This window comes from Palaemon carinicauda, chromosome 6, assembly GCF_036898095.1.
Source record: "Palaemon carinicauda isolate YSFRI2023 chromosome 6, ASM3689809v2, whole genome shotgun sequence".
Lineage (NCBI taxonomy): Eukaryota > Metazoa > Arthropoda > Malacostraca > Decapoda > Palaemonidae > Palaemon > Palaemon carinicauda.
The window spans coordinates 16,517,825-16,529,370 of record NC_090730.1 but is presented as its reverse complement, the minus strand read 5'-3'; the positions used below and the strand labels follow the sequence as shown (position 1 = coordinate 16,529,370).

General features: G+C 34.1%; 1 protein-coding gene across 1 annotated transcript in view; it reads right to left on the bottom strand.

Annotated features, from left to right (window-relative positions):
- Nucleotides 1-1,332: 1,332 nt before the first annotated feature.
- The window catches only part of LOC137642883 (serine proteinase stubble-like), a 16,955-nt gene continuing 6,741 nt past the window's right edge, over nucleotides 1,333-11,546 (bottom strand). The window contains exons 6-11 of the mRNA XM_068375750.1: nucleotides 9,096-9,211; nucleotides 8,575-8,664; nucleotides 5,808-5,973; nucleotides 5,243-5,327; nucleotides 4,749-4,929; nucleotides 1,333-1,511 (exon numbers count right to left, since the gene is read on the bottom strand). Of these exons, the coding sequence (XP_068231851.1) occupies nucleotides 1,333-1,511; nucleotides 4,749-4,929; nucleotides 5,243-5,327; nucleotides 5,808-5,973; nucleotides 8,575-8,664; nucleotides 9,096-9,211 (817 nt within the window). The remainder of the gene's footprint in view (nucleotides 1,512-4,748; nucleotides 4,930-5,242; nucleotides 5,328-5,807; nucleotides 5,974-8,574; nucleotides 8,665-9,095; nucleotides 9,212-11,546) is intronic.

The window sequence follows — 11,546 nt, the reverse complement described above, 5'->3', positions numbered from 1 at the left end:
GGGCAAGTTACGGAACCTGCTATGATTGTATTTATCCAAGAGACATATTCTGAAAAAAAACAAAAGGATTAAAATTTGATTCATCATCACATTCTCAAAATACAAATGGTGAACTATTGCCTGGCAATAATTGTGTTTTCTATTGATCACTGCAGATATTAGGTTTTTGCCATTCTTAGATGTTATGAATCTCCTTCATCTTTTGGATTCATTTTCCATCTTGATACCAATCTAAATGTTCAAAACTTTTTCTTATGCTATATACTTTAATCTGGGCTTGAAACTACCTCTCCTTTTTTTACTTTAAATTCTAAAACTTCCATATAACATTGTATGCTTTTAAATTCGGAAAAAACATTTGAGCTCCTTTTTGATATACATGAGTACCTCTTTAATTTGCTGTGCTTTTGTCCAATTAAAGACTGCTTGGTCTGAAAACTTTTCAATAATTTTAGTTCCTAGGAAAACGCCTGGTCTTCTTTTGCTTACATACGAGTTTTGTGTTGAAACTTGTTTATCAGTTTAGCTTTGAAACTTTAGACCCCCTTTTATGATGATTGATCTTGAAAGTTTTATTTCAACTATATATTATGAAATGTTTTCAGGATTGTTTTCTATTTATTAATTTAGTGTTAAACTTACCTCATAAATCATCTGTTTATTCTTAGAATGATGAATATCATTTAATTGCCCAACACATTTACATTGGATTATGTTATAATTTTCTCGTTTTCATAACCATCAGTCTGTCTACTTTGAAAATTTATTCTCAACAGAGTATTCACATGGACATGATGCTGGTCGGATATAAACCTCTCAAACTATCTTAGCCTCACTTTACTTACTGCTCACTCGGGTGTATACCCCACGATTTCCGGAAAATCCACAACCACCCCAGGAGAAAATTCCAATTTCGACCATGAAAGTTTCATCTGTGTTGCCTGGAGCCACCAATGGACCGCCCCAGTCATACTGTGAAGAGAAATTATCATATAGATTTTCAACCGGAATGGGGATGTCTTAATAATTAGACTTCTGGCTGTGATAGAAATTGATTTGTAAAGGAACTATTGTTTTGCATATCACGAAGGATATTACATAATTCTAGTAAAACACAAACTATCATCTCCTCTCTGTCTGTCTGTCTTTATCTGTCTATCCGTGCGTCTTATGGTCTCTTGAATCAATCATCTCTTTTTAATATGATGATTCATGTGTCTTTCTTTTAGAACTCTTATCTAATGATTCAAATTGCATTTACAACATACAAACATGAATTTTTACAATTCAATTATCAATTAGTTCAACGAGAAATGGAAAATTGGTAGAAACTTAGTCTATGTTAAGTTTACAATATAAATCAATTTTTGTAAATCTCCATAACCAACAAGGACTTCCATCATCTGTTCCGGTACAAATCATGTTATCTGCGATAGCAAATATATTTGCGCACGCCGCGTTGGTCATTGTTGGAACTACCACCTCCTGAAGCGTTTCAGACTGGCTACCACCTGCAACGTTAAATTGTTGTTAATGTGTTACTTTACCTGGAATTTGAAAGAAAGATTGGTGAGAATTTCCATCACAAAGGACCTATTGGAAGAAGTAAGTCACACTTAATCTTAACTACCTTAATATTATTTATTTCAAAATGGATATTTATATTTCCCTTCAAGCAGAAAGTAGTTTGGCCAAAATATCAAGTATGCATTGAATTGAATCCACAAAAGTATCCTACATCTATTCTAGAATGTTCAGCCCAGTTGGATGTGCCAGCCTTATGGATAACGTCTCTGATTTACTTATGATACATGGATTCGAAGTATGAGGCCTGCTCACAGCTCGAAAATTTGTCACTAGTGTTCATAACCTCACAGTCCCCGTGAAATAGGGAGGAGCTGCTTTTTGGGGTAGCTAATATGTCTATCTGCTGCATCATTAGCAGCCATTCCCAGGCCTTCCCAGTCCTAGCTTGAGTGTCAATTATATATACATATATATATATATATATATATATATATATATATATATATATATATATATATATGTATATGTATATATATATAATATATATATGTATATATGTATATATAGATATATATATATATATATATATACATATATATATATATATATATATATATATATATATATATATATATATACATATATTATTCCCACTTACCCATAGTTCCTCTTTTTTCTGCTACTCTTGGTTCTTTTAGATATGCTAGCAATCATTCTTTATTTGTACTTCAGATGGATAATTTATTATACTGAGAGGATATATCTTATCTAGGATTGGCTTCTATGTGAAATGAAGTTAACTAATTCACCAATAACTTTCAATAACTTATGTATTTCAAATATCTTTTCATGTTTTCTATCCCACTGGATTTTTAGCCTCACTTCGATGTTAAAAGGGTCAACGACTTCAGCCATCATTTCCAGTTTCCTCTAAAATCGGCATTTACAAATCAAGTGGATTCTCTTGCTTTAAGCATCTCTTACTATAAGTTCTCCTCAGCATCAATTTTCTGATAATAGTGAAGTTGACTATTAGATTCTACTTAAATCTCAATTTTTTCAACACTTTGTAATTGATTTTCAATTGGAAATAAATTTTTTAATAAGGGTGACCTTCCCGATTTCAGTGATGCTTTGACAGCATTGTCCATGCAGGACTTTGGGAAAGCATTTGTTGCCATATTATGTTCTAGGCATTAAAACCAATGCATAAGGGTCTGCAAACCAAACATTCGGCCAAAACTTCTTCTTTATCGTATTTTTACCATTTTTAATGCCAACTAAATTCTTCTGTTTCCTATCTCTTATTATTTTTTATATCAGAACTCCGTTCTTTTATCAAATTTTCTCACTTCTTGGCTATTATCTTTTCTAGTTTATCTCTTCATTCATTTGAATGTTTGCTGATGAGCTAAAATTTTGTACATTTCTCATAGTCAACTCAATTTTCTTTTTATTTGATAAAAAGAAGTTTTTCATCTATAATGTCTGATCTTATCTGAATTTGAACACCATTACTTACTCAAAATCAAAATTCCTTTTTTCGTTTTTTTACTTATCTCTCTTTTGGCTCTCCCATCCAAGTTTCTTCAAGTATGTATTGAAAATATCGAAAATTTGGGTCTATGTTTTAGATGCAAATATGTCTTTTTTTCCATTATAGTTACCATTAACAATTTTAGCTTTATAAATCTGAATTAGAGTACTACTCTAATACCTGGAATGTCACATTTTCCTCCGTCCCGTTAGATTCTCCTTTCTGGCTGCCCGCTGCCTCCCTTGAGACGACCTCATTCCAATTTATTTCTCTGGGTCGAACATTTTAATCTTTGTTTGTGCTTTGTTCCCACAACTGCTAAGCTTTGGTTTTCAACCCTTACTTCTCTTTTCCCCATGTTTCACTTTTCCTCCCCTACCCTCTCCTTCCTTCACTTCCTTCTATAAGGGAAAATCTAAGCACAATCACCATACAATAAGAAATGCAGCCGTTACTAGTACACTGGAGGACAAAGGCCTAAGACATGCCAGTTCATGTCTGGGGTTTGGCCAGTTTTCATCGGCTGGCTGGCCAGTGTGGCTTAGTGATAGTGGGAGATTTTCGTAACCCTGCTCACAGCAGACCAACCTAGTATAGGTGGCCCTGACTTGTACAACCTTTGCTGATCATGGGGATACGAAAACCCTTTCACTACATTAAGGTATCTCCACTCATTAAACTGATAGTAATGGTAGCAATGATAATGATAAAACTGTAATGGCCTATTGGTGGTGGCCTATTAGAAACATCCCTGCCTGGCGATTGCCAGACCGGGGTCAAGTCCCTTTCCATCCTTTTGAACTAAGGATGAAGGCAGTGTAACCTTTAGGTCTACCTGTCGAGTAATCAGCAACCATTGCCTGGCTCTCCCTGGTCCTAGCTTGGGTGGAGAGGGGCTTGGACCCTGGCCATATGTATACATGGTCAGTCTTTAGGGCATTATCCTACTAGCAAGGGCATTATCACAGTCCCTTGCCTCTGCCATTCATGAGTGGCCTTTAAAACCACATGCAACTTGTGTGTGCATAATAGAAAACATGTTAAAAAAAATAAAGACAAATACTTTACAATTTCAGTAACACAGAACTACGAAACAAATATATATTCATGTAATCCTTAATGAATAAAATTTTGTTGTATTTTGAATTCAAGTAATAGATTTATGCGCAAATTGTAATTTAGACCAACATATTTCTTTGGGGGAAAATGTCCGCTCTTTTTTGCTCTTCAAATAAATATTTGGGGCTACTATAGCGTGATTCCTACCCTCATTTTCTGTTCCTACCTCAATATGGGGATTAAAATCTACTATAGGATGATTCCTACCAAGGGTACAGAACCTAACAAACCCACCTAACCTAACCTAGTAGTTCCCAGGTCACAACCTTTAGCCAGGGCTTCCCCTTCCCAGGTCACAACCTGCTGGTTAGATAGCAAGATTGAGATTTTGAACTTAATTCTGATTGTTTAAAGTGCCTTTTATGGATTTTCAGCGTGTTTTATAGAATAAAATACATTGAAATAGTGTCAAGAAGTATGTTTTATCTATCCTCCTTTGGTAGGAATCACCTCATACCCCAAAAATAGAGTAGGAATCACACTATAGTAGAATCCTGATGATAGGAATCACACTAGAGTAGCACCAAATATTTCCTATCACGTGGAGCCTTTTCATCATGCAAACCTATTGATAGTTTTCCCCAGCCGGTGGCTGTAGCATCCACATCGCTATAGTCATTGTCTTCATCTGGAAGACAAACGGGAGCGACTGTGTTGTCTGGCAGGAAGTTGATCGCAGAGCGCAGTTCGATCAACGCCAAATTGCTGTCCAAAGTACTGCGGTTGTAACTTGGGTGCATGATGATCTGCAATGATATTGATTGATAAATAAAAATTATTTTCCCATATCACATTGTCTCTTTTTATAATATACCTTCTGTTACAGCAAGTAGTTTTAAATCCGGAAGATTTTACTGCATTGTGTTGCATTATTTACGTCAAATTTCCTCATCTTTCATGGTTAACAAAGAAAAATTTACTGCATTGCATATAGCAAGAGTTTCTCTGTTAGGAAAAGCCGAAAGGTAAAAAAAAAATGTCTAAATCTCTGATTTCTTATAAAGAAAATCTTTTATCATGAAATGTTTGCTACCAATTAGCAAACGTTTACAGACTTACTGTTGAGGGTACAATCATTTGTGTTATCGACGTTTCATCTGTTACTGACCAGTCGTGTTCCCCGACTACGACAGCAACATCTTGTCTGAAAGTTCAATAGGGCAAGTGTTGGGACAACAGTCATTTCTGCTTGACAAAGGAATGTTTGTCTTTAGAAAGACCAAGTTACTTAATGAAGTAGTCGCTTCACGTTTGCTGGAGAATAGTTTGATAAAAAAGAATGTTTTTTTAAAATTTATATTCTAACCTGATTTATACAAAGTGAATTGCGTAAAATTATAAGATTTTATAATTTAGACATTGTATGAATGGCTCAGAATACTTCTGCACGAAGGAGATCGAAATGAATGGTTTAGGGTTTAAAACATTAGGTCTATTATATCGAACATTTTTTTATGGAATATATTAAAAACCTAAATCTATTATTGAAGAAAAGCCTTGCTGGATATTAAGAATACCAGGATAAGTAACGAAATTAACTTGAATTAGGCTGAAGACCTGTAGTAAATTGAAAGCTCTGCGTCTCCCAAGTAATAGAGCATTAGCCCCTAAGGAGACTTCTTACCCATCGACGCAATGAGCTGATGTTAGAATCCACTTGTCGGAGATAATGGCACCACCACATATTGGTGTTGATGTACCAAAAGTTATCGCGACTTGCCAAGGATATTCGTGCACTGTTGTCTCTTGGCCTCCAATAATCCGTTCCACGGGGTTTCGTCGGCCACATTCTATGCAAGAGGATCAGAGGCTTCAGTGACTAAAGTTTTCCATTGATTTACTTTTTTAATTCTAAAAGCTTTTATATATTGTGGGCTGTCTACAGTTACTCACACCTCTTCAAGTTCTTGCCTTAGCTAAGCGCTGGCATAAGATTGTTTCTACTTATTATGAAGTTAACGGTTATATTTAGATTCACACGATTTCTTTTTAGACAATTCCACGTTTTTTGTGCTGTCTTTTGTTCTATATGGTTTCTAGTCTGATTTTTTGTTTTTGTTTACAAGCATAAATAAAATTCAAGCTATACTTTACCTTATTAGATATAATGAAATTGAATTATTTTCCATAATAATCATGATAATAATTAAGTATTTAGGAACTATGGTCAATTGAGGGTCTTTAGAATTAGAGCTTAGTGAAAAATTCAAAAAAGCAAATCAAACAATAGCTGGGTTAAGTAAAATTTGGAAATCAAACTGCCTGAAATTACATATAAAAATCAGACTATATATCAGTTTAGTGAGATCGGTGTTACTCTATGGACATGTGTCATGGTATGACAGTGAAACAATCTCCAATAGATTTAGTAGATTTGAGAACAAAGCCCTCAGAAGAATATTGGGTGTTAAATGGTAGGACAGGATTAGAAATGAAAATATAGGAGAGATCATTCGGGTGCCATATGTTGATGAGATCATGATGATGGGTAGATGGAGATGGTTTGGGCATGCTCTTCGCACTCCCCAAGAGAGATTAGTTCACCAAACGTTCTGGGCTCCACAAGGCTCTAGAAGATTTGGAAGACCCAGACCTACATGGCTGATGACTAAGAACCGCGAATTAGGAGATGATGAATGGAGAAGTATTAAATTACAAGCGCAAGATAGAGACGACTGGTAAGATCTAACCTAAGCCCTTTGCGTCAATAGGCGTAGGAGGAGATAATGATGATGATGTCTCCTTTAGGGATACTAAGGCCAGGTCATGCATGTCAGTTTTAATAGTTGACTTCGACATTGTACAGTTACATAGGTCTAAACTGGATTATCTATATGTTTCTTTTACATAGAATATTTGGAGTTTGGGTCTCTGGAGAGCATTCGTTCTCTTAATCATTTACTATTCAGTGACACGGGTGTCACTGAAGGAACCTCAATAAAAGAGAAGCATAATAGGCTAGACTCTTGATTTTTTATTTTTGGTTATGCTATATGAAACTACTTTTCAATCGTTGTCTTTGTCATTTACTTTTACTGTTTATGATAAAATTATATGGATATGCAATTGAACCATAACAGAAAAATGAATGATTCCTCTCAAAAATGTTGTTCGTTAATATAAGAAAAAGAGTAAATGAACTCGATTAAGAACTCCATCGAATATGTATGAAAACATTCATAATGGAAGTTGGTGGAAAATGGAATTTAGTTATTCTTGAAACACTGAAACGATTATTAACAGGATTATTAGAATTGAAAATCCAAAAACTTTGTGGAATAATTTGTAAAATAAAAATAGTTAAAACATTTAATAAAACAACTGTTGCCGTCTTTTTTTGCTTAAGTCGATCAAAATAAGAATTGAACCGTAAATGGTAACCAATTGAAGTACACAGTACAATGCCCACAGTCATGGCATTACCTAGATGCCTCTCTTGTGGAAGACTAGCTAAGGGAACTTGTCTCAAAACTGCAGGTTTGGATGCATCATCTATGTAGGAGACTATTCGAAATTTGACCCCAAAGAAGATGGAGTGGTGCCAAAGATATTCTTTCTTTCACTGAAGGATGTGATTCTACCTTAATGGCGACTGCTTTGTCCATTTTAACCACGTCCCTAAATATCGTGCCTTAATATGACGAGCGTGGCCTCGGAGGGTGAATAATGATAATTATTCGATCCTAGTGAGGCAATCTACAGTAGATTTTGGAACACCATGGGAAGCGGTGTTCTTGATCGGGCTATTGGTAATTATATTTGATGTAATTCTGGACATCTACTTGAAGAAGCCAAGACAGAATTGGAGGTAGAAGATATTTCTAAAGGAGAGACAATGGAATTGTTGACTATGTGTTTCTTTGTCAAAAGTACAGCAGATGGTTTGGAACTGCTGTTGCTTTGTAGAAAGGCAAAGATTTTTGGAAGAAATGAGTCCTTGTAAAAGACCAAGTTAAGAGAAGTCTGGTTGAAACGCCTGAAGCTTTTTCATGTATTTTATGAATCTCTAATCATCTCGAACTATAGAGAGAGAGAGAGAGAGAGAGAGAGAGAGAGAGAGAGAGAGAGAGAGAGAGAGAGAGAGAGAGAAAATGCTGTAGGTGTATTTTTGCAGTATGATATTTACTTTGCACATTCATAGGAGTGTCTTCCTCTTAAGCCTTTTTTCATCAGGTTTTTTCCCTCTTTGGGAAACTAATATTACCTATAGCGATCACAATAGACAGATCCCCAACATAGAAATGACTTCGATGCATAAGAAGAGTCAGTTATTCCATATATCAATTTAATGATTATTTTGTTTGATTTTATTTTATTTATTTATCTTTTTTATTGGATTAAAATTTTAAGATTTATGAATGTTCGTACATTCACAATAGTACTGTACTTACGACATTGCCAAGGTTCTGGTGTTGTTGTGGTTGTTGAAGTTGTGGATGTTGAAGTTGTGGATGTTGATGTCGAAGTTGTTGTGCTCATGCCTGAAAGGAAAATTATCCTTCCAATATTCCACATAATTTTTCCAACGTCGATTACCAATATCCAAGTTCTTGATGTCTTTCATCACAAGACATTTTCTTTTTTTAGATACTCAAAAAGTAGAAATATTACAGAGACATGGACGGAGAAAAAAAGACTGATGGACAGCTAAGAAAACAATCTAGTTGAGGTTATAAATAAGTTAATAAACTAAAATTTCATATGAAATGGTAATATGAATTACGATTTGAAACAACAACATGAACTTCATTAGTTCAGGTGAGAAAGAAGTTAGGTTATGATTCAATGTAAAAAAAAAAAGGGGGGGGGGACTTCAAGGGTCTAGAAAAGTTTCTCAATCCCTCACCGTCCATAAGGATAAGAATTTCATAAAAGACAAAAAACAAATGGTTGACTTTTAGAGTATCTTTACCTGAAGCAGTAACAGTACATTGGAATCCATAATTTTTCAAGAATTTTGAAAAGAAACGAACATTCAAGTGATTGTTCTCACTTGTGGCCGTAAAAGTACTCTGTGTATCACAATATCTGTGGAAAGAAAAAAGATCTTAGCAACACATCAGTATAACCAGTACTTCTTCTGGAGTCAAGAACGCCATTTAGCTACGTGGGACCAAGCATGGGGCTGCGCTGAACTTTTTATTATCAAAGTCTCGAGCAGTGAATGAGTTATTAATTTAATCAGGGGATTTTGTCGTTGAAGGATTAAACAATTTCATCTTCAATTTCTTTAGGAACTAATCACTGATTCACTAATATATATATATATATATATATATATATATATATATATATATATATATATATATATATATATATATACATATATATATATATATATATATATATATATATATATATATATATATACATATATATATATATATATATATATGTATATATATACATATATATATATATATATATATATATATATATACATATAACGGCATTTGTATTATTGTATTAACTATAGCACCTCCCTGGAATACGATGGAATAACTGCCGAGATGATACTGGCTGAAAATTAAGTGCCTCTCAGACTACTTACAAGATTATTTTGTAGAATGTGGTATGATGAGGCAAAACCTGATGAATGGGAGTTAAGAGTATTGATGAAAATAGCAAAAAGAAAAAAAATTGGAGACATGACTGATTGCAATAATTACAGAGGCATAACACTTACGTCATTTGTTATGAAAATATATAGTATGCTTATTCTAAAGAGTCTGGAGAGAAAGATTGGTGAAAATCTGAGAGATGAACAGGCAGGATTTAGAAAAGGAAAAGTTGCACTGACCAAATATTCATTTTGAGACATGTACAGCAATGCATAGGATATAGAAATCCCCTTTTCATGGCATCTGTGAACGACGAAAAAGCGTTCGATAGTGTGCACCGGCTAATTTTGAGGAGAAGCCTGCATTATTTTGCAATTCCTCATAAATATGTAAAATTAAGTCTGTTCATGAGCATAGCAAGTTCAAAGTTATTGTTAATGGAGTCTTATCAAATGACAGTGAACAGCTGAGTACTCCAAGGGAATGTGTTGTCACCTATGTTGTTTATCCTCCTCATGGATTTTGTAATGCGTAGAACAGTTAGAGCTGATGTAGAAGGAGTAGACTGAATTGGTGATGCTTACTTACCTGAATGCATGACATATCAAACAAGGTTGTGCTGAAGATAAACAGAAGAAAGACAGAAATGATGAAAACGGAGTATGCAATAGAAGATGTAATATCATTGGAAGGAGAAAGGATTAATGAGGTAGTGTGGGATTTTGTACTTTGGTAGGAAGTTCTATTAACCATAATAATTACCTGGAACATAGATGATCAATTGTTAGTAATTATTTCTCAGCTGATCCCATCTGACGTCGTCGAATATAGCTTGATGGGTAATAATACGTTGGTATTATAAAATATACCTTTAATGTATAAAAGACTACATTATGAACTTCACTTTGTGACAGCTGACTCCCAAGTGCATATGGAGCGTCTTACACAAATCTCATAAACCAAAACATTGCTAAACAAAAGAGCATCGCTCTGAAAAGACTTAAATCCTACTCCAGTACAAATCATAAAGAATCACATCTTATCTGAGGTAATCAACAAATGTTTGAATCCTAATACCAAAACAAATCATTACTCTTATGATCAAAGCATAACATGTCTTATTCATGCAATATGATGCAATGTTGCGCAATACCTGAAACACTTGAAATAATATAGTACATTGTTACAATAATACATAACAGGTAGAATCATTCAAGTATTTAGTTTAGTGAAAGACTGAAAAAAGCAAATCAGACTATGGCTAGGTTAAGTAATATTTGAAAATCAAATTGCCTGAAATTACATATAAAAATGAAACTATATATCAGTTTAGTGAGATCGGTGTTACTCTGTGGACTTGAGTCATGGTATGTCAATGAAACAATCTCCAATAGATTTAGGAGATTTGAAAACAAAGTCCTCAGAAGGATATAGGGAGTTAAATGGTAGGACAGGATTAGAAATGAAATTTTTGATTTATTTTTGTATTCTATCAGAAGCTTTTTCCTAATCGATTTCCTAATATTTTTATTCCTTCTCTAAGCTCTTCTGGAACCACAAATACTGAATGTTGCTTATAACCTCGTCATAGTCTCCTTTCAGATCTATATCTAATGGTTAAGAAGAATTATCATCTTATATCTTCTAATACTATATTCTAACTTTCAACCAATCAAGCTCCTTTTAATTTCATATAAATCAATATTCCACTCATGAAACCTACATCTATCTTGACTTCCCTTCAAACAGATATGATATACCTTGTACCACTCCTCATTGTCCCATTATATCCATTAACATAA